This window comes from Somniosus microcephalus, chromosome 1 (assembly GCF_052327205.1).
Source record: "Somniosus microcephalus isolate GS21.2 chromosome 1, FLI_Smic_1.0, whole genome shotgun sequence".
Lineage (NCBI taxonomy): Eukaryota > Metazoa > Chordata > Chondrichthyes > Squaliformes > Somniosidae > Somniosus > Somniosus microcephalus.
The window spans coordinates 32616708-32641211 of NC_140987.1; the positions used below are offsets into that span (position 1 = coordinate 32616708).

The 24504-nt window shown below is 44.4% G+C and overlaps 1 protein-coding gene across 1 annotated transcript; it reads right to left on the minus strand.

The window, feature by feature from the left end:
* Positions 1 to 425: 425 nt before the first annotated feature.
* Positions 426 to 16000, minus strand: LOC147124021 (scrapie-responsive protein 1-like). Its single transcript, XM_085977671.1, has 3 exons — positions 15657 to 16000; positions 14615 to 14862; positions 426 to 1102 (listed from the first exon to the last, which is right to left on the minus strand). Exons 2-3 carry the CDS (start codon positions 14848 to 14850, stop codon positions 1048 to 1050), a joined length of 291 nt encoding a protein of 96 aa, XP_085833797.1. The 5' UTR covers positions 14851 to 14862; positions 15657 to 16000; the 3' UTR covers positions 426 to 1047.
* Between the last annotated feature and the right edge of the window lie 8504 nt (positions 16001 to 24504).

The following is a 24504-nucleotide window of genomic DNA, read 5'->3' on the forward strand; positions in this document are numbered from 1 at the left end:
GAAAACCGGCACATCCCTCGGGCCCACGCGTAAGTACACGGTGCTTACTCACGCGTTGGGACCCGAATTACTGGGCCAAAGAGTTTATTTCTAACTTCTATAATAGCTACCAGCAGGCTTTCTGCTGCTTACAATCCAGGCCTTTCACTACCAGCTTAGGATTTTCCAAATGTTCGCTCTGCTGCCCTCCCAAACTCTGAAAGGCCTCGGTCCTACTGTTCCACTCGCTCCCCTATCTCCACATTCACCACAGTTCGCTCAGCCTCATTCTTAGCCTGCAGGCAGCGCCGTGGAAGATGCACCAGAGTTTTTTTTATATAAAGAGATTGACTCTCCTTTACTTAGAGGACTTATGCAACTGTATAGAGAAACTTATAATTAGAGTTGGAATGTTTGTGCAATAAAATAAACCTCGAGTAGTTGGAATTGTTTGAGAAACTTTTATTAAATCATGTAAAATAATTACAACATAACAACAAAACTGCTTCAATGTATACTAAGACATTCTGTAAAATGGGGTGTTAAATGGTTCCTATATTAAGTTTTATGACCCCACTTAAATAATATCAGCACTCGTAAATGTTACTGGATGTACATTTTGGAATGGGCGAATTAGCAGTTGCTGGGATAATACACTGTGCAGGATCAGTACAGATTTATATCATTAGTTCGGATTAACATCGGTATTTTAAGTGCATTTCTAGTTTTTTTTTTAGCGTCCAGAATGTTTTTATAAAAAAAGAATTGGTGACTGTTAAATAACATTGTACGACTGTCTTGTAAGATGGACAACAAAAGACTGTTGATTGAAAGGTATATGACGGAGTGTATGTTAGTGCTTACACTGTCGTTTTGCGCGTCTACAAACATAGAAAATAATTTTATGTTTCCTCACGGGAAATAGCACCTCTCGTGTTGGGTGGCACTGGGTCACATTCCATGAACGTTTAAGAAAAATCATTGAAGAATTCTGTACATGGGGCAGCACTTAATCCGCCATCTGATTCCAGGCGGTGAATGGTTTTCCTTCTGCTGTTCAATTTCCTTTTATTGAGTATTGCAAGGAATCACAAAAGAAATCTTTGGTCCAAAGAATATGTCCCTGAAACAGAACAAGGTTGTTGGTTACAGTCACGCGAAAGTCCATTAAATGTTAGCAGTTCCTTCCAAGGTCATATTTCAGCTTTGACACATGCAGTTGGCGGTAAGTAGTTGAGTGGTGCTAGTCAATGAGTGATGCTAATCATTGCTAGTCAACGAATGCTGCTAATCAGTGAGCATTGCTAGTCAATGAGTGATGTTAATCACTGCTAGTCAATGAGTGATGCTAATTAGTGAGCATTGCTAATCAATGAGTGATGCTAACCACCGCTAATCAGTGAGTGGTGCTAGTCAATGAGTGATGCTAATCACTGCTAATCATTGAGTGGTGCTAGTCAATGAGTGCTGCTAATCATTGCTAGTCAATGAATGCTGCTAATCACTGCTAATCAATGAGTGGTGCTAATCACTGCTAGTCAATGGGTGGTGCTAATCAATGCTAGTCAATGAGTGATGCTAATCACTGCCAGTCAATGAGTGGTGCTAATCACTGCTAGTCAATGAGTGGTGCTAGTCAATGAGTGCTGCTAATCGCTGCTAGTCAATGAGTGCTGCTAATCACTGCTAGTCAATGAGTGTTGCTAATCACTGCTAGTCAATGAGTGGTGCTAGTCAATGAGTGCTGCTAGTCACTGCTAGTCAATGAGTGGCGCTAGTCAATGAGTGGTGCTAATCACTGCTAGTCAATGAGTGCTGCTAATCACTGCTAGTCAATGAGTGTTGCTAATCACTGCTAGTCAATGAGTGCTGCTAGTCACTGCTAGTCAATGAGTGTTGCTAATCACTGCTAGTCAATGAGTGGTGCTAGTCAATGAGTGCTGCTAGTCACTGCTAGTCAATGAGTGGCGCTAGTCAATGAGTGGTGCTAATCACTGCTAGTCAATGAGTGCTGCTAATCACTGCTAGTCAATGAGTGTTGCTAATCACTGCTAGTCAATGAGTGGTGCTAGTCAATGAGTGCTACTAGTCACTGCTAGTCAATGAGTGGTGCTAGTCAAAGAGTGGTGCTAATCACTGCTAGTTAATGAGTGGCGCTAGTCAATGAGTGGTGCTAATCACTGCTAGTCAATGAGTGGCGCTAGTCAATGAGTGGTGCTAATCACTGTTAGTCAATGAGTGCTGCTAATCACTGCTAGTCAATGAGTGGTGCTAATCACTGCTAGTCAATGAGTGGTGCTAGTCAATGAGTGATGCTAATCACTGCTAGTCAATGAGTGGCTGTGTCAATGAGTGGTGCTAATCACTGCTAGTCAATGAGTGGTACTAATCACTGCTAGTCAATGAGTGGTGCTAGTCAATGAGTGCTGCTAATCACTGAGTGGTGCTAATCACTGCTAGTCAATGAGTGTTGCTAGTCAATGAGTGGTGCTAATCACTGCTAGTCAATGAGTAGTGCTAGTCAATGAGTGCTAATCACTGAGTGGTGCTAATCACTGCTAGTCAATGAGTAGTGCTAGTCAATGAGTAGTGCTAGTCACTGAGTGGTGCTAATCACTGCTAGTCAATGAGTAGTGCTAGTCAATGAGTGGTGCTAATCACTGCTAGTCAATGAGTGGTGCTAATCACTGCTAGTCAATGAGTAGTGCTAGTCAATGAGTGGTGCTAATCACTGCTAGTCAATGAGTGGTGCTAATCACTGCTAGTCAATGAGTGGAGCTGGTTATTGTTTGCAGATTTATCCCACTGTCTAGGGTGTCACAGCCAACTGCAATCCTCCTTGTGCAGTATCCACACACACACAGCTGTGGGGGGTCGCTGCATAGTGATTAGGAGTGGGAACCCTGACTGATTTCTCCCTTCTCTAACACAGGGTCACAACAACCAATTGTACCGATTGTGCCACTGTCCTACCCAAGGCCAGCTAATCCAGCACAGACTAGATTAGCTGAAGTTTTGATTTACTCAGTCAAACGAGGACAAACAAATGAAATATAGGAGTATATTCAAGGCTAGACTAACTGGTAAGACTATAAACTAATAATGCATTGTTCACTCAATTTGTAGTATCATGTAATCTCATGTATTAGATTATGGTAACTCGTTACCAGGTATTCATTATTCACAGAATCACAGGATCCCCACAGTGCAGATAGAGGCCATTTCGGCCCATCGAGCCTGCACCGACACATATCCCACCCTATCCCCACGTATTTAATCCCCTAACACTAAGGGTCAATTTATCATCGCCAAATCAACCTAACCCGCACATCTTTGGACTGTGGGAGGAAACCGGAGCACCCGGAGGAAACCCACGCAGACACAGGGAGAATGTGCAAACTCCACACAGACAGTCGCTCGAGGCCGGATTTGAACCCGGGTCCCTGGCGCTGTGAGGCAACAGTGCTAACCACTATGCCACCATGCCTCCCTTGTCTATTTTACCTGAAATTTACCTGAATTATCTAGGTAAATTCTATTTAACTTATTTCGAGGCTGAATCTAGAACATAAGAAATAGGAGCAGGAGTAGGCCATTTGGTCCCTGGAGCCTGCTCCGCCATTCAATACAATCATGGCTGATCTTCGACCTCAACTCCACTATCTCCATATCCCTTGATTCCTTTAATATTCAAAAATCTATCGGCCTCGGTCTTGAATATACTCAACGACTGAGCCTCCACAGCCCTCTGGGGTAGAGAATTCCAAAGATTCACCACCCTCTGTGAAGAAATTTCTCCTCATCTCAGTCCTAAATGGCCAACCCCTTATTGAGACTATGACCCCTGGTTCTAGACTCCCCAGCCAGGGGAAACATCCTCCCTGCATCTACCCTGTCCAGCCCTGTAAGAATTGTGTATGTTTCAATGAGATCATCTCTCATTTTTCTAAACTCTAGAGAATATAGGCCTAGTCTACTTAATTTCTCCTCATAGGACAATCCCCCCATCCCAGGAACCAGTTTGGTGAACCTTCATTGCACTCCCTCTATGGCAAGTATATCCTTCCTTAGGTAAGGAGATCAAAACTGAATCTGCTGACAAGTGACATCTGTTATGGAAATAAAATTGTTTGGCATGCAAATCTTTATTTCTGAAGAGCACACATTAATATGTTTTGATTTAAGACATTTTAAGTGTGATTGATCTATTTGTTATTATTATTGGCAACATTTTTCAATTTGCTTTAGTACTGGAATTCAGTACCCTGTCCCTGCTTTCTTCCCATATCCCTTGATCCCCTTAGCCTTAAGAAATATATCTAACTCCTTCTTGAATATATTTAATGAATTGGCCTCAACTGCCTTCTGTGGTAGAGAATTCCACAGGTTCACCACTCTCTGGGTGAAGAAATTCCTCCTCATTGCAGTCCTAAATGGCTTACCCCTTATCCTTAGACTGTGACCCCTGGTTCTGAACTCCCCCGCCATCGGGAACAGCCTTCCTGCATCTAGTCTGTCTAGCCCTGTTAGAATTTTATAAGTTTCAATGAGATCCCCTCTCATTCTTCTAAACTCTAGCGAATATAAGCCTAATCGACCCAATCTCTCTTTATACGTCATTCCTGCCATCCCAGGTATCAGTCTGGTGAATCTTCGCTGCACCCCCTCCATGGCAAGAACATCCTTCCTCAGATAAGGCGACCAAAACTGCACACAATACTCAAGGTGTGGTCTCACCAAGGCCCTGTACAACTGCAGCAAGACATCCTTGTTGCTGTACTCGAATCCTCTCGCTATGAAGGCCAGCATACCATTTGCCTTCTTAACCGCCTGCTGCACCTGCATGCTTACCTTCAGCGACTGGTGCACAAGGACACCCAGGTCTCGTTGCACCTCCCCTTTTCCCAATCTATTGCCGTTCAGATAATAATCTGCCTTCCTGTTTTTGCCACCAAAGTGGATAACCTCACATTTATCCACATTATACTGCATCTGCCCAATCAGCCAATCTGTCCAAATCGTACTGGAGTTTCTCTGCATCCTCCTCACAGCACACACCCCAGCTTTGTGTCATCTGCAAACTTGGAGATATTACATCTAGTTCCCTCGTCTAGATCATTATATATTGTGAATAACTGGGGTCCTAGCACCGATCCTTGCGATACCCCACTAGTCACTGCCTTCCACTCAGAAAAAGACCCATTTATTCCAACTCTTTGCTTCCTGTCTGCCAACCAGTTCTCTATCCAAGTCAGTACCTTACCCCGAATCCCATGTGCTTTAACTTTACACGCTAATCTCTTATGTGGGACCTTATCGAAAACCTTCTGAAAGTCCAAATACACCACATCCACTGGTTCTCCCTTATCTATTCTACCAGTTACATCCTCAAAAAATTCCAGTAGATTAGTCAAGCATGATTTACCTTTTGCCTTTCTCCTTTGGCTGCGCTCATGGACATGTTTTGCGCCCATCCTTTTTTATTCTCTCCATTATCCCTGCCATTGCTCTTCTCTGCCCAAGATGTTGTCTCCTTGTTGTGGCATAGTTCAACCACACCAATGTTCCCTCTCATTTTTATTTTGTACTGAGCACCCACCCTCTTGTATCTCGCCCAAATGACCACTATTTATGGTGAGACCACACCTTGAGTATTGTGTGCAGTTTTTGGTCGCCTTATCTGAGGAAGGATGTTCTTGCCATGGAGGGAGTGCAGCGAAGATTCACCAGACTGATACCTGGGATGGCAGGAATGACGTATGAGGAGAGATTGGGTCGATTAGGCTTATATTCGCTAGAGTTTAGAAGAATGAGTGGGGATCTCATTGAAACTTATAAAATTCTAACAGGACTAGACAGATTAGATGCAAGGAAGGATGTTCCCAATGGTGGGGAGTCCAGAACCAGGGGTCACAATCTAAGGATAAGAGGTAAGCCATTTAGGACTGAGATGAGGAGTAATTTCTTCACCCAGAGAGTGGTGAACCTGTGGAATTCTCTACCACAGAAGGCAGTTGAGGCCAATTCATTAAATATATTCAAGAAGGAGTTAGATATATTTCTTAAAGCTAAAGGGATCAAGGGATATGGGGAGAAAGCAGGGACAGGGTATCTAATTTGGATGATCAGCCATGATCTCATTAAATGGCAGAACAGGCTCGAGGGGCCGAATGGCCTACTTCTGCCCCTATCTTCTATGTTTCTATTTATCTGTAAGCTTTGATCATGAGTGCTCAGACCAAGGCAATTGACTGTGGGGGTATCACAGCTAAGCCAGATCCTCCACGAGCTCAATGTCCACACACCAGGGGCTGACGAGGGGAAGTCTAACACTGACTGCCATCCTAACTGAAATCAACTAATTGACCGAGGGTTGAAACTTGGTCTGTATGACCAAGCTACTCCCTGAGGCAATGGGGGGAGCACTGCTTCATGTATCCTTGTAAGGAATATATAGATTTTTATCAGTGACCAAAATATTTCTCATTGTTCTTTAAACTTTACATTACAGCTGAAGTACACTGGATGGTAGGCAAAGGATTAAGACTGTGCATGTATAATAGAAGGGCAGGGGAGGAGGTGGGAAAGAGGGGGGAATTGATGATGGTGGTGGTGATATAGTATGGAATCTGTTTCCTGGTTGCATTATTGATGTGTCTGAATCGAAGCCCACACCGGAACTCTCTCTGTTTTTCACCAGAGCTAACTCGACATTGGATGTACCCCCCAACTTGGAGGATGAACTTCAGCCATTTTCAGAACAGATCTGATCATATAACCAGGGCGGAAGTGCTTCTTTGATTTATTCACTCAGTAATTTAGAATTGGATAGATACTTGAAAAGGAAAACATTTGCAGGGCTATGGGGAAAGAGCAGGAGAGTGGGATTAATGGGCCAGCTCTTTCAAAGGGCCAGCACAGGCATGATGGGCCAAATGGCCTCCTCCTGTGCTGTATGACTTCTATAATGCCCAAATAACATTTTGAAGTAACATTTCTAAGTTTTTATGACATGGTTCTGTTTCATCACACAGTTCCTTATTCCTTACAGTTTATTTGAAAGGGTTTAAAGCCGCTGTTAAAATAGTGGGGAGGAATGTGATACCAACATTTAACCATAAAGAAAGACTTGCATTTATATAGCGCCTTTCATGACCACAGGACGTCTCAAAGCGCTTTACTGTCATTGAAGTATTTTTGAAGTGGAGTCACTGTTGTAATGTAGGAAACATAAGAACATAAGTAGGAACAGGAGTAGGCCATACGGCCTCTCGGGCCTGCTCCGCCATTAAATAGGATCATGGCTGATCCGAACCTAGACTCACGTCCACTTCCCTGCCCTCTCCCCGTAACCCCTAATTCCCTTATCTGCTAGGAAACTGTCTATCTCCGTTTTAAATCTATTTAATGTTGCAGCTTCCACAGCTCTCTGGGGTAGCAAATTCCATAGATTTATTACCCTCTGAGTAAAGATGTTTCTCCTCATCTCAGTTTTGAAAGGGCAGCCCCTTATTCTAAGATTATGCCCCCCAGTTCTAGTCTCACCCATCAGTGGAAACATCCTCACCGCATCCACCCGATCAATTCCCCTCACAATCTTATATGTTTCGATAAGATTGCCTCTCATTCTTCTGAACTCCAATGAGTAGAGGCCCAACCTACTCAACCTTTCCTCATTCGTCAAACCCCTCATCTCCGGAACCAACCGAGTGAACCTTCTCTGAACCGCCTCGAGAGCGAGTATATCTTTTCTTAAATATGGAAACCAAAACTGCACGCAGTATTCCAGGTGTGGCCTCACCAATATCCTGTATAACTGCAGCAAGACTTCCCTGTTTTTATACTCCATCCCCCTTACAATAAAAGCCAAGATTCCATTGGCCTTCCTGATCACCTGCTGCACCTGTATACTAACTTTTTGTGTTTCATGCACCAGGACCCCCAGATCCCTTTGTACTGTAGCACTTTGCAGTTTCTCTCCATTTAGATAATAACTTGCTCTTTGATTTTTTTCTGCCAAAGTGCACAACCTCACACTTTCCAATATTATATTCCATCTGCCAAATCTCTGCCCACTCACTTAGCCTGTCTATGTCCTTTTGCAGGTTTTTTATGTCCTCCTCACTCACTGCTTTCCCTCCCATCTTTGTATCGTCGGCAAACTTGGATATGTTGCACTCGGTCCCTTCCTCCAAATCGTTAATATAGATTGTAAAGAGTTGGGGTCCCAGCACTGACCCCTGCGGAACACCACTAGTTACTGATTGCCAGCCCGAGAATGAACCATTTATCCCAACTCTTTGTTTTCTGTTAGATAGTCAATCTTCCACCCATGCCAGTATATTACCCCCAATCCCGTGATTTTTTATCTTGATCAGTAATCTTTTGTGTGGCACCTTGTCAAATGCCTTTTGGAAGTCCAAATACACTACATCCACTGGTTCCCCTTTATCCACCCTGTATGTTACGTCCTCAAAGAATTCGAGCAAATTTGTCAAACATGACTTCCCCTTCATAAAACCATGCTGACTCTGTCCTATTAAGTTATGTTTATCCAAATGCTCTGTTACTGTTTCCTTAATAATGGACTCCAAACATACGATAACACCGGCAACAGTAATTCATATCTTATGGTCTCTTTTTACCAGGAGGAAGGGTATGGGAGGGAGAGCATCGAACTGAAGTATGAACTTAAGTGACTTGAACTGAACTAAATCAATTGGTGAAAATTGTCCTAATTTAAACATTGCAGGTTTGGGTCACATATCCCTTTAAAGGGGGGGGAAGCATAAATGAATAGGAACATTTCTTTCTGTATGCGTGCCACCATTTTTTAACACATCCAAGTTCTTCCATACTATCTTGGCCGACCAGCAGCAAATCTAGAGCCAGAGCCACAACTACATTGTTTTTACTTATATCCAAGATATTTTAATTAATTGCATTTTTTGGCCGCTTTTCTGAGCGATAGTCCACTTGCAAACATCCACCGTGGGGAGCACTACATTACTGGCAAAACATTAAGTTTGCAACCAACCCAAGAAGCTTCTAATGAACGCAGTGTGCTGTACGTGAGCATCTCGCTTACCAATGCTTGGACTGCATCACACATTTGTGTTCCAGCAAGCGGGGAACCTCCTTGACCCTCACACTAACACTATGTCCAACAACTTGCATATATAGCACTTTATATAGCACCTTTAATGTAGTAAAACATCCCAAGGCGCTTCACAGAAGGGTCATAAAACACAATTTGACACCAAGCCACATAAAGAAATATCAGGACAGATGACCAAAAGCTTGGTCAAAGAGGTAGGTTTTAAGAAGGAGAGAAAGATAGAGATACGGAGAAGTTTAGGGAGGGAATTCCAGAGCTGAGGGTCCAGGCAGCCGAAGGCACATAAGCCAATGGTGGAGCGATGAAAACCGGGGATGCACAAGAGGCCAGAATTGGAGGAGTGCAGAGATCTCGGAGGGTTGTAGGGCTGGAAGAGTTTACAAAGACGGGGAGGAGGGAGGCCATGGAGGGATTTGAAAACAAGGATGAGAATTTTTAAATCGAGGCGCGGCCGGACCGGGAGCCAATGTAGGTCAGCGAGCACAGAGATGATGGGTGAACGGGACATGGTGCAAGTTAGGACACGGGCAGCAGAATTTTTGCTGAGGTCAAGTTTACGGAGGGTGCAAGGTGGGAGGCCGACCTGGAGAGCATTGGAATAGACGAGTCTAGAGGTAGAAAGGGCATGGATGAGGGTTTCAGAGACAGATGAGCTGAGGCAGGGGCGGCGACAGACGATGTCACGGGTTGGAAGGAGGTGGAAGAATCTTAAAATTCTCATCCTGGTTTTCAAATCCCTCCATAGCCTCGCCCCTTCCTATCTCTAATCTCCTCCAGCTCCACAACCCTCCGAGATAACTTTTGGTGGCCGTGATTTCAGCTGCCGAGGCCCTAGGCTCACGAATTCCCTCTCTAAACCTCTCCACCGAAGTTCCCTATAAGCTGCGCGGCCGCGCAGGTCTCTACCAACGTTCCCTATCTGCGCAGCTCTCTGCCAGTCCTGTGCAGCCCGGGACTGGCTTTTGCAATGTTAAAGCGTGAATGGGCCACGCAGCACCTTAAAGGGGTCCCGCACGAAAAAAAAGTTACGGGGTACATTGCTCTCTCCCCCTCTTTTTTCCTTTAAGACGCTCCTTAAAACCTACCTCTTTGACCAAGCTTTTGGTCACCTGCACTAATATCTCCTTATGTGGCTCGGTGTCAGCACTGCACTGGGAGTGTCAGCCATGATTTTGTGCTTCCCTGGAATGGGACTCAAACACACAACCATCCGAGTCAGAGGCGAGAGTGCTGCCACCGAGCCAAGGCTGACACATTAATGAAGGGAATCCCTCAACTGGTGAAAACCATCACCACTGGAAAAGTAACATAAAAAATTGTAGAATCTGAGTAAATGATTTTAAAATGTTAAGTTAATGGCAAGCACCATCACAGTTATTGAGTGCTGGAAGCATCTTTAAGAAGCCATTGTGGAACTGGAGACAAAAAAAATCTTCAGTTAGATATTTAAATTTATAAAAGTTACATTTTCACCAGGTGCAGGTAAGACAATTTTCTGTTGCCAAAAAAACCCCCACATTAAAAAAAAATACAGTTTCAGAGAATTCAGTAAAACTGGATAAACCCCAATATCTGCAGTCTCCTGTTTGCTTACTTACCGTCTACATATATATACGACATGGCTGTTATCTGATAGAAACCACACTGCAACATGCTGGGCATATTATTTATGAGCTATTAGATATGACTCAATCAACTCCCAATTAATTTCCTCTGCGAACTATTGCTGTTCTAAGGTTCTTATACAGCATATTATCTAATTGCCAGCTAAGTATATGCATTTGGGACATTTGGATTTCCATGAATTTCACTCTTGGAAGTTTATGATTTCACTCAAATCTTTGCCTGTGTTGTACAGGAAACTCTTTTTTATCCGGCACCAACGGGACCGGTGTGGTGCCGGTTTATCAAAAAGTCCGGATCACAGAGAGGTATAGTTAAAAGGTACGAGAGCTTCATGCAGAGCAACAAATCCAGGCTTCCCTGTTGCTTAGCAACAGGTGCAGGAACTCCGGCCACAATATCCAAGCGTCCCTGTTGCTTAGCAACAGGTGCAGGAATCCGACCACAAGATCCAAGCGTCCCTGTTGCTTAGCAACAGGTGCAGGATCCTGGCCACACGATCCAGGAACGGCCACTAAAATGAATTAAAACTTACCTGAACCTACTCCTAAATTTTGCCGGTTAACAGAGATTTCAGGTTATTTAGGTGCCGGTAAATCGAGAGTTTCCTGTAATTTGTAACATATTCCCCGCCATTTTCTCGCTGTGATAGTTAAGGGTATAAGTATACTGTGCTTATCTGCCACAGGTCTGATTAAGGGCAGTTTACCATCGCCTACAGTCTGATCTTCATACACTTACTGCTCAGCTGTTCCCAAACTAATGCAATTTTGTCACTTCTGACTACCATTCTTTTCCCAGAGAATAGTGTACCTCTGGAACAGGCTGCCGGCTCGTGCGGTGGACGGTGATTCGCTGAATTCCTTCAAGCGCGAGGTGGACCTGTTTCTGGTTGGAGCGGAGATCACCTGGTACAAAAGGGTGGATATTGCACAGCATTATCAGGGCCAGAGTGATTTCCTGGACTGGCTTTGATTGCCTAAGGGAGGGGGGTCGGAGAGGAATAGCCAAGATTTTGTTCCCAAATTGGGCTGAGTTTTTAATTCTGTTTTTTTTTGTGACTCCCAGGTTTTTGGTGGAGTGCAACGTCTGTATATTGTGATGCACAAAACATTGTAATTGTGTGCAACAGGCTGGGTGGACCAGAGAGCCTTTTTCTGTCCGTCATTGTTCATACGCTCGGAATCTGTTTGTGTCCTTTCAAGTTTTCAAATCTATTCAACTCTACTTAAAGGAAGGCCATTCCTCAATTGGTTAAGTGCTGACAGCATCATTAATATTAAGAGTTCACCATGAATGGGCTGTCAATTTGAAATATATAATGAAAGACCCTTACACTGTTTCTCAAAAATGCCTTGTATGCAACAACCTACATTCATGTAGCATGTTTGAAGTAGAAAATGTCTCAAGGCACTTTACAGAGGGGACAGAAAAAAATAAGTAGTAATAGGTAAGTGAGCAGCTAGCAAGCTATAGAGGGAGAAATTAAGAGGCGACTGAAAGCTTGGTGGAAAACATAGAAACATAGAAGATAGAAGCAGGAGTAGGCCATTCGGCCCCTCGCACTTGCTCTGCCATTTAATGAGATCATGGCTGATCATCCAAACTCAGTACCCTGTCCCTGCTTTCTCCCCATATCCCTTGATACCTTTAGCCTTAAGAAATAAATCTAACTCCTTCTTGAATATATTTAATGAATTGGCCTCAACTGCCTTGTGTGGTAGAGAATTCCACAGGTTCACCACTCTCTGGGTGAAGAAATTCCTCCTCATCTCTGTCCTAAATGTCTTACCCCTTATCTTTAGTCTGTGACCCCTGGTTCTGGACTCCCCCGCCATCGGGAACATCCTTCCTGCATCTAGTCTGTCTAGTCCTGTTAGAATTTTATAAGTTTCAATGAGATCCCCTCTCATTCTTCTAAACTCCAGCGAATATAAGCCCAATCGACCCACTCTCTCCTCATACGTCATTCCTGCCATCCCAGGTATCAGTCTGGTGAATCTTCACTGCACTCCCTCCATTGAAAGAACATCCTTCCTAAGATAAGGCGACCAAAACTGCACACAATACTCAAGGTGTGGTCTCACCAAGGCCCTGTACAACTGCAGCAAGAAAGTTGGGTTTGGAGAAGGTTTTTAAAGGTGGAGAAACTTTGAGAGGGAGCTTGAGATAGAATTGTTGAAAGAATAAAGGAAGGGGAGGATGCACAAAAGGTCAGAGTCAGAGGACTGGCGGACATGAGTATATAATGGCTGTGAAATGCAGTGGGCCAGATTTTGCATTGCGAAACAGTGAGGCTATTAGCGCTCGCCGTTATTTTGAAGTAAATCAGACAGCAACTTCTGGAGTCCACACATGCGCAGTTAAACGCAGAAATCCGGAGGTTGCTATCCGAGTTGCCCTATTCCTCCACAAGCTTCGCTCCACCGGTACCTCGCCGATAGACTCGGCATTGAAATCCATGTAATGGCATGAAGTTACGGAACTTAGCCACTAATTACCCACTAAACTCACCAGAAAAAGTTAGAGCTGGTGCATTCAGGTGTAAGTGAATTTTTAACGGCATATTAAGTCATAATAACTGCCAACCAACCTCTCTGGCACTGAAAATGTAATTTTACAAGTGTGGCATCGCATTCCTTCGGAATTTAATTATTGTTGGAGATTTAAATAAAATTAAACTTTTTTTTTACTTTTTCCTTCTGTCTCTTTTATCTCTCCCTCTTAATCCCATCTTCCTTTCCCTCTCTTTACTTTGCTTTCTGTATCTGATTTTACACTGAATTAAAATATTCTAATTGATACTTCCTGGTTTAGACTCTGCATGTCTCAGTGAGGATTCTGCAATCTGATTGGTTGAGGAGACACGCTGTTGCTTGCTCTGCTCACACAGGTCGCAGATCCCCTGTAGAGGGCGCCATGCTGGAAATGATCTCTAGGAACCGTAAGTTGCCACTCAAAAGCTCACGAAAAGTCTGTGGGCAGCTGTAAGCTTGATGAACGGTGAATGCCGTTCCTTCATCGCTGACCACAAAATCCAGGCCTCTGACTTTATGTAAACACAGCACCTATTTTGCGCACAGCAAGATCCCTCAAACAACAAGGTTAAAACGAGGCTAGATCTGCCCTCTCAGCTGGATGTAAAAGATCTCATAGCAGTATTTTTAAGAAGAGCAGGGGAGTTCTCCCCAGTGTCCTGGCCAATATTTACCCTTTATCCAACATCACTAAAAAACGATTATTTGGTCATTCATCTCATTGCTGTTTGTGGGAGCTTGCTCTGCGCAAATTGGCGGCCACGTTTCCCTACATTACAACAGTGACTACACTTCAAAAGGGCTGTAAAGCACTTTGGGATGTCCTGAGGCCATGAAAGCCGCTATATAAATGTGAGCTCTTTGTTTCCAAGTAATTCATGCACGTGAAATTCGTGGGACACATTTTATAGAGAAGCAAGACTTGCATTTATATAGTGCCTTTCACGTCCCAAAGCGCTTTACAGCCAATGAAATACTTCTGAAGTGTTGTCGCTGTTGTAATGTAGGAAAGGCGGCAGCCAATTTGCACTCAGCAAGCTCCCACAAACAGCAACATGATAATGTCCAGATAATCTGTTTTTTAGTGATGTTGGTTGAGGGATAAATATTGGCCAGGACACCCCTGGGGGGAGAACTCCCCTGCTCAGAGAAGAGCCATTCTTTCATCGTGAATTGATAAATATTCAGTGCCTTTACTATTCTATATTTCATGGTATTTATCACTGGTGAATTGCAGTTGTGTGTACCAGGTTTGGCCTGGCGGTGTTTGCACAGCACGGTTTAGTGCCTTAGCGCTGTGCCCCCTAACGGCAAGGTACGGGGGGGGGGGGGGAGGGTGGGGGAGAGAGTGACTTACTTGGGGCAGCAGAGCAATTCTCGGAGATTGCAGAAGCAGACCACCTCACAGTTGTCTCCCGCCCAGAAGTGGTCCGCCAGCCCCTTGTCTATGGGCCGCAAGTGCTCGGTCCCTTCGGGGATATTGTGGCAGTTTCGACCCTTCAGCAGCTTTTTGTAGCACGACAGGCGATTGGCGGGCATGGCTTGAACAGCGAGCAAGCTGCTCAAAAGCGTCAGAACAATGAGCTTCTTCATTCCTCACACCGCCTGCGGGGCAGAACATGCAAGGTCCATTATCGACATGTATATCACATTGATATAGAACAACCTGAGTTCTTTGCAATCTTTGGACAAAATAGAGATTGAATTTATTTTTCCATTTCCCTATTTTTGCAATATCTTTCCCAAAATAATTTCACAGATTTAATTTTTAAAAAATAATTTAAGAATAATTCCAATTAATTAAATGTCCACATCCACCGACTCAGGTGTAAGCTTGTGATTGTCTATGAACGAAAGAAGCCACTGAATTGTATATTATTAACTGGGAGCAGACCTTTTAAAGAATGATAATCTTAGATGCCAGAAAGGCGTGTGGGTCGATCAATATAGTCAGTCATTCTCAGTCAGACAGGGAGGTTGCTATGAGTTACCAATTCATGAAGAAATCCAGATTCCATGAAAAGCAAAAAAATATAAGTATCTTGATTGCTTTTGTGGGAAATAAAATGAGAAAAAAACACATTCAATGGCAACCCATATATGAAATATAGATTTAAAAAAAAAATCAGCCTAATTGAATAAATCCCTAACCATAATCTTCATTTCCAAAATTGGAAATAATTAGTAACTTTGCTTTTAACATTTAGAGGATCTTAAATTGTGCAGATTTAAAAGAGGATTGGCAGCAGTAGATATATATATATTTTTTACTTTTGAGTACTGGCCGCCAAGATGCATTGTTGCTGCTTCCCTGTTTTTTTTTGGTCAGGATTTTAATATAGATTTATTTTTATATGTGGAAAATAAATGTTTGAATAGGTGGTTGAAAGATCACTTACCTTCTCTGAAGTGGTGTGTGTGCGCGCTGTAGCTGAGGACGGCGACTAGACTCTCCCTGTGGGTGTGGGTTTGTAACGACACAGCCACAAGCGGGGCTTTGTGCTGGCCGGGTTGTAGCCAAGGCTTACAGCTTCGCTTCTCTCCTCTCCACCCCCACCCCAGCTATCCAGGGATTAGAATAACTAGCTCCGTTCAACAGCCAGGATCCAGGGAGGGAGGGGGGATACGTGTGAAGAGAGAGAGAGAGCAAAGGAACAAAAATAGGTGCACTTTGGAAGGAAACAGCGAATGCACACAACAGGAGAATTGAGAGACCTCCCTCTCGTTACGAGTCTTAAATATATATTTTCTGCTTCGTGACATGCATTCATGGTTGCAGCTCAGGTTTCAAATCAGATAGATTTGACACCCGTCCAGCTCAAAGCAGGCCCCTTTGTTCCTCAATCCTTTAGAGCTTTCTGTGTTTTGATCAGTTATTTTATCTACTTTAAAAAAGGGAACTACTTAAAAAGGAAAAATGTTTGCAGGGCTGTGGGAAAAGAGCAGGGAGAGTGGGACTCTCCTGCAGATACAGGCACGGTGGGCCGAATGGCATGATTCTCTGAGTTTGTTGAATTCTCTATTGCAACCGTCCCAATCGAGGAAAATAAAAAAATGCAAATTTTACAAAAGGCGGAAGTTTCCTGTGGCCCACGTGTTTTCTATTTTAAGTTTGCCGGTTTGTTTTTTTAAAATTCTCAATGAATGTCGCTTGCTTTCTGGGGTTATTTACTAGTCATTCTAACTCCCTCATAGTGGCTGCAGGTTGTGGCTCTTAGCCTGAAGCAATGTGCTCATTTTAAATTGTTTCCCCACAACCCTGGCCATTGCAGCTGAAACTTGGAAGAAGAGTTAAGTTCATGCGAGTGTCTGGTGACCGAACCAGAAAGCCATTCTCTGCGGAGTATGAACAACTGGAACAAAAGCTTTGTCCAGACATTTTTGCTACATCTGTTTCATGTTTTCCCAATATGGCTACATTTCTGGTAAGCACAGCTTGCTCGGCAGAATGTAGACCGTACAGTGAACTGAAAGCCAGTTTGGCAAACAGCATTTCACATCCTCCAGAGAGAAACGCTATAAAGTCTCACAAGGCGTAGGAAAGGCTGAGCTATTTTTTTTGGATTGGATTGGGAGGGGAGGGGAGGGACGCTCTGCCCTCTACTGACCGCTGAACTATGCAGAATAAGAGAAAACACGACCCCTGCCGCACACGAGTCGAGTTACTGATGATAGGGCCTTGGGATATTTCGCGAAAGGCGCTCTTTGAGTGTTACTGTTCTTGTTAATTAATCGTGACCTCTTGTATCGAGAGGGGCTGGATAGTGTCAGCCGTGGCTCAGTTGGCAGCACCTCTTGCCTATTGAGTCAGAAAGTTGTGGGTTCAAGTCCCACTCCAAAGACTAGAGTCTCTGACACTCCACTGCAGTACTGAGGGAGGTGCCGCACTGTCGGAGGTGCCGTCTTTCGGATGAGACGTTAAACCGAGGCCCCGTCTGCCCTCTCAGGTGGACGTAAAAGATCCCATGGCGCTATTTTGAAGAGAGTTATCCCCCTGGCCAATATTTATCCCTCAATCAATAAAAACAGATGATCTGGTCATAATCACATTGCTGTTTGTGGGAGCTTGCTGTGAGCAAATTGGCTGCTGTGTTTCCCACATTACAACAGTGACTACACCTCAAAAAGCACTTAATTGGCTGTAAAGCGTTTTGGGACATCTGGTGGTCGTGAAAGGCGCTATATAAAGGCAAGTCTTTTTCTTATAGAAATTGAAGCTAATTTTCAATCCGCCTAACTAATTGGTTATCAGTTCTGTGAGCCTTACTGTTTTTAAATAGCCTTACTCAGTAGTGATGAAGGAACAACTATATTATATCCGAGTGTGATTGCACTGGAGCGGGTGCAGAGGAGATTTACGAGGATGTTGCCAGGACTGGAGAATTTTAGCTCTGAGGAATGATTGGACAGGCTGGGGTTGTTTTCTTTGGAACAGAGGAGGCTGAGGGGAGACTTGATTGCGGTGTATAAAACTATGAGGGGCCTAGATAGAGTGGATAGGAAGGACCTATTTCCCCTAGCGGAGAGGTCATTAACCAGGGGGCATAGATTTAAAGTAATTGGTAGAAGGATTAGAGGGGAGTTGAGGAGAACTTTTTTCACCCAGAGGGTGGTGGGGGTCTGGAACTCACTGCCTGAAAGGGTGGTAGAGGCAGAAACTCTCATCACATTTAAAAAGTACTTGGATATGCACTTGAAGTGCTGTAACCTGCAGGGCTACGGACCAAGAGCTGGGAAATGGGATTAGGCTCTTTTTCAACTGGCGCAGACCCGATGGGCCGAATGGCCTCCTTCTGTGCTGTAAATTTCTATGATTCCATGTGTGACTTGAAGGGGCACTTGGAGCTCATGGTGTTCCTATGGTATTGCTGCTATGTTTTTCTCGGTGGTGGGGGTCACAGAGCTGGGAAGTTCTGTTGAAATAAGTTTGCTAGGTTGTTGCAGTAGACATTGCAGCCACAGTGTGCTGGTGCTGAAGGGGTGGATATTGAGTCCAGTGGCAGAGGTACGTACCAAGCGAACTGCTCTGTGCTGGGTGGTGTCAAGCTTCTTGAGTGGTGCTGCAGTTGCACACATCCAGGGAATTGGAGTGAATTTCATCACATTCCTGATTTGAGTCTTGTAGGTGGTAGAGAGGCTTTAGGGAGTCAGGAGGTGAGCCACTCACCGCAGGATACCCAGCCACTGACCTGCGCTAGTAGCCGTGGCATTTATGTGGCTGGTCCAGTTCAGTTTCTGGTCAATGGTGACCACCAGGATGTTGATGGTGGGGTCTTGGCAGTGGTAATGCCTTTGAATGTCAAGTGTAGGTGGTTAGATTCTCTCTTGTTGGAGATAGTCATTGCCTAACATTTGTGTGGTGCGAATATTACTTGCCACTTCTCAGCCCAAGGAAGGCAAGTGGAATGTTGGCCTTTATTGCAAAGGGAATGGGGTATAAAAGTAGGGAAGTCCTGTTACAACTGTACAGGGCGTTGGTGAGACCACACCTGGAGTACTGCATACAGTTTTGGTCTCCTTATTTAAGGAAGGATATACTTGCATTGGAGGCAGTTCAGAGAAGGTTCACGAGGTTGATTCCGGAGATGAAGGGGTTGTCTTATGAAGAAAGGTTGAGCAGGTTGGGCCTATACTCATTGGAGTTTAGAAGAAAGAGAGGTGATCTTATTGAAACATATAAGATTCTGAAGGGGCTTGACAGGGTAGATGCTGAAAGGATGTTTCCCCTCGTGGGGGAATCTAGAACTAGGGGGCATAATTTCAGAGTAAGGGGGCACCCTTTTAAAACAGAAATGAGGAGGAATTTCTTCTCTCAGAGGGTCGTGAATCTTTGGAATTCTCTTCCCCAGAGAGCTGTGGAGGCTGGGTCATTGAATATATTTAAGGTGGAGATAGAAAGATTTTTGAACAATAAGGGAGTCAAGGGTTATGGGGAGCGGGCAGGGAAGTGGAGTTGAGGCCAAGATCAGATCAGCCACGATCTTATTGAATGGCGGAGCAGCTTGAGGGGCCAAATGACCTCCTCCTGCTCCTACGACTTATGTTCTTATTTAAGCCTGGATGTTGTAATTAACTTAACTGAATAATGACTTTCTGAGGACATACCTAATATAGCAAAGCAAACAATTGGTTCAGTTGTCAAGGCAGAGAAGTGTGCCTACATCGCAACAGTCACTGAACTTCAAAATAATTCACTGTACATGAAAAGCCATGAGGTGTTGATAGGAGACATTCAGGCTGGGGCTGATAAGTGGCAGGTAACATTCGCGCCACAGAAGTGTCAGGCAATGACTATCTCCAACAAGCGAAAGTCTAAACACTGCCCCTTGACATTCAGTGGCATTATCATCACCGAATCCCCCACCATCAACACCCTGGGGGGTCACCATTGACCAGAAACTTAACTGGACCAGCCACATAAATACTGTGGCAACAAGAGCAGGTCAGAGGCTAGGTATTCTGTGGCGAGTGTCTCACCTCCTGACTCCCCAAAGCCTTTCCACCATCTACAAGGCACAAGTCAGGAGTTTGATGGAATACTCTCCACTTGTCTGGATGAGTGCAGCTCCAACAACACTCAAGAAGCTCGACACCATCTAGGACAAAGCAGCCTGCTTGATTGGCACCCCCTCTATCACCTTAAACATCCACTCCCTCCACCACCGGTGTACCGTGGCTGCAGTGTGTACCAAGATGCACAGCAGCAACTCGCCAAGGCTTCATTGGCAGCACCTCCCAAACTCGTGACCTCTTCCACCTAGAAGGACAAGGGCAGCAGGTGCATGGGAACATCACCACCTCCAAGTTCCCCTCCAAGTCATAACTTAGAAATATATCGCTGATCCTTCATCGTCGCTGGGTCAAAATCCTTGAACTCCCTCCCTAACAGTACTGTGGGAGCACCTTCACCACACGGACTGCAGCGGTTCAAGAAGGCGGCTCCCCACCACCTTCTCAAGGTCAATTAGGGATGGGCAATAAGTGCTGGCCTTGCCAGTGACGTCCACATCCCATAAAAATGAATAAAAAATGTTTGCTGTGTGAATGTATGTTGTTTGTTTTGGGGTTAAGTGGTTCAAAAACTTGACATTTAACATTTTGTTTCCTGAAGAAGTGAATGAGTTCATCCTGCATTGTAGTATTTTATTTCTGTTCAAATACAATCTGCCCATAAAGAGGGCCTCTCCCTCCTGCCTCTCGGAACAGCTGCTCTTATGTTTACCAAAAAAAGGCAGTAAATTGAAATATGTAGCAATATGCTATGCTGTATTAAAGTTTAACTCTGCCCCGGGAGAGCAGTACCTTTCTGGGAAGAACATTTAAAATCTCAAATTTCAACTCGGGCATGGAAAATAAGCAGGATTCGTGCACTGGTCACATCTAATCCCTGTTTCCAATTGATAAACTTTAAGGAATGATTGGTACAGTGTTAAAGGGCCCTTGCAAAATATTTAGCTCCATTATTTGATCAACCGTTAAAAGCACCAACACCATAAGAATTCTTAAGAAGCAGAATAGGCCATTAGTCCCTCAAGACCCTCCTACGCCTGTAGTACCTAGAAGCAGCTGACCAGCGCAGATCCTCCGGAGACCTCTCAAGAAGCCTCCAAACCTCCTCCTAAGTGAAATCTCATCGACGAGACCAGCTTAATGTCTTTTCTGGGTTTTGGTTGTTGTTGGCACTACTGTAGCTATCTTCTAACCCAATCCCCCCCGAGCCTAGAAAGTAATGGCGGAAAACAATTGGCTTGGTGAGTCCTTGGGGTTTGCTGCATCCAAAAGGGGAGAGGTTATTCAACCCGTTCTTCCAGGTTGTCAAAAATTTGGCAAAATGTCCGATACCACAGCCTGTATGTGATTGCATGTTGGACTTTATCTTGGGTTCTATCAAAAACAACAACTTGCATTTATACCTAGGACCCCAGCTATTCACAATATATATTAATGATCTAGACGAGGGAACTAGATGTAATATCTCCAAGTTTGCAGATGACACAAAGCTGGGTGGGCGTGTGTGCTGTGAGGAGGATGCCGAGAAACTCCAGTATGATTTGGACAGGTTGGGTGATTGGGCAGAAGCATGGCAGATGCAATATAATGTGGATAAATGCGAGGTTATCCACTTTGGTGTCAAAAACAGGAAGGCAGATTATTATCTGAATGGCAATAGATTGGGAGAAGGGGAAGTGCAATGAGACCTGGGTGTCCTTGTGCACCAGTCGCTGAAGGTGCAGCAGGCGGTTAAGAAGGCAAATGGTATTTTGGCCTTCATAGCGAAAGAGTTTGAGTACAGGAACAAGGATGTCTTGCTGCAGTTGTACAGGGCCTTGGTGAGACCACATCTTGAGTATTGTGTGCAGTTTTGGTCATCTTATCTTGGAAGGATGTTCTTGCCATGGAGGGAGTGCAGCGAAGATTCACCAGGCTGATACCTGGGATGGCAGGAATGACGTATGAGGAGAGATTGGGTCGATTGGGCTTATACTCGCTGGAGTTTAGAAGAATGAGAGGGGATCTCATTGAAACTTATAAAATTCTAACAGGACTAGACAGACTAGATGCAGGAAGGATGTTCCCATGGCCGGGGTGTCCAGAACCAGGGGTCACAGTTTAAGGATAAGGGGTAAGCCATTTAGGATAGAGGTGAGGAGGAATTTCATCACCCAGAGAGTGGTGAACCTGTGGAATTCTCTACCACAGAAAGCAGTAGAGGCCAATTCATTAAATATGTTCAAGAAGGAGTTAGATATATTTCTTAAGGCTAAAGGGATCAAGGGATATAGGGAGAAAGCAGGGACAGGGTACTGAATTTGGATGATCAGCCATGATCTCATTGAATGGCGGAGCAGGCTCGAGGGGCCGAATGGCCTATTCCTGCTCCTATCTTCTATGTTTCTATGTACGGCGCTTTTAACATAGTAAAACGTCCCAAGGCGCTTCGTGGGAGCGATTATCAGACAAAATTTGACACCGAGCCACATGAGGTGTTAGGACAGGTGAACAAAAGCTTGGTCAAAGATGTAGGTTTTAAGGAGCGTCTTAAAGGAGGAAAGAGAGGCAGAGAGGTTTAGGGAGGAAGTTCCAGAGCTTAGGGCCCAGGCAGCTGAAGGCACGGCCGCCAATGGTGGAGCGATGGAATTCGGGAATGCGCAAGAGGCCAGAATTATCGTACTGACTCATGTCTTTGTCTCACCCCTGATATATCTGTATTCCTTATTCCTTCTTGTTGGTGTGGTCTAAATAAAAAACCTTACGCAACATGAACTAACTGATGCCCTTGAGTTTACTAACTAGTCTATGAAGACTGAAATATCTTCCCAGGACATTCAAGAGGCCTTCTTGAGAGGGTGGGATATTATTTCCTAGAAGGATATGAATGGGGAGAACTATCACAGCAAGAGACCATGGTAAGAGACTGTGGAACTGAAACAAGCCAGTACGGCTCTGCGAGACCCTGTTAGAAAAGAAGTATCACCTACTGCCTTAAGAAAACTACTAGGCACTTGGTCTAAGCGTTAAACAAAGCTTTAATCAACTGTTTTACAACATGGAGTCCCAGTTGTGTCCTTCACTAGTTCCTGTTAAGAATGTCCTGCGCAAACTGGGCCTGTGCCCAAGTATTTATACTCTCCCTGGACAGCGCCACCCGCAGGCTGCTCAGTTGATTCATGTCACCTACCATATTGTCAGAGGGAATGTGGCACCTTCTTTCTCAAGCTAGGGTGAACATCCATGAAAGAAAGAAAGAACTTGCATTTACATAGCGTCTTTCACAACCTCAGGATGTCTCAAAGTGCTTCACAAGAAATGAAGTACTTTTTGAAGTGCAGTCGCTGTTGTAATGTAGGGGAAAGGCGGCTGCCAATTTGCGCACAGCAAGTTCCCGCAAACAGCAACGTGATAATGACCAGATAGTCTGTGTTTTTTGTAGTGATGTTGGTTGAGGTATGAAGGACACTGGGTAGAATTCCGCTGGTCGCCTTCAAAATAGTGGCCCGTGGGATCTTCTCCGTCCACCTGCGAGGACAGTCGAGAAATGGTAAATTGGAAGGTGGTCATCAGCACGATCAGGAGAATAGAGAATGTGCAGACTATTCTGGTTATACATTCGGATGCAAAGAAAATCGAAATATTGAGGGCCGTAGTAATGAAACTCCTACAATTACACTGAACCACAGGAGAGCTGTGGACTCTAACTAGCGACTGTGTTAGAATTTGGCGCCACCGTGTGTTCAATTTTAACATTAACTCTTACTCTGGGTTTAGCATAATTAGGTGGTGAGTGTAATTCATTTTCCTGGATTAAATAATAAAAAGGCTCTCAGTAACAATAATCACATTGCTAACGTTAGCAAAGATATCCTGGAATATTTACGTATCAGAAGGTTTGAACATCCCCGACTGTTGTTATTTCCCGATTTTAGTCGCCCCACCATTGGCGGCCGTGCCTTCAGCTGCCTGGGCCCTAAGCTCCGGAACACCCTCCCTAAACCTCTCCGCCTCTCTACCTCTCTCTCCTCCTTTAAGACGCTCCTTAAAACCCACCTCTTTGACCAAGCTTTTGGTCATCTGTCCTAATATGTGGCTCAGTGTCAAATATTGTTTTGTAACGCTCCTGTTAAGCACCTTGGGACGTTTTGCTACGTTAAAGGTGCTATATAAATGCAAGTTGTTGTTTAACGCAGAAATGAAAATCTTTTGGTGGGCTAGAGGGAAAAATCTCCATGAGTGCAATAATACTGCACTGAAACTGCAAAAATATTGAATTGTGATTGTAATAATAATGAACTGTGATTGTGCTAATACTGCACTGTGATTGTGCTAATACTGTACAGTCATAGAGTCATAGTCATAGAGTTTTACAGCACAGAAAGAGGCCCTTCGGCCCATCGTGTCTGCGCCGCCCATCCATCCCTGTCCAGTCTAATCCTATTTTCCAGCATTTGGTCCATAGCCTTGTATGCAATGGCATTTCAAGTGCTCATCCAAATGCTTCTTGAATGTTGTGAGGGTTCCTGCCTCTACCACCCTTTTAGGCATTGAGTTCCACATTCCAACCACCCTCTGGGTGAAAAAGTTCCTCCTCAAATCCCCTCTAAATCTCCTGCCCCTTACCCTGAATCTATGCCCCCTTGTTATTGACCCCCCTACTAAGGGGAATAGTTCCTCTTTATCTACCCTATCTATGCCCCTCATCATTTTGTACACCTCAATCAGGTCCCCCCTCAGCCTTCTTTGCTCCAAGGA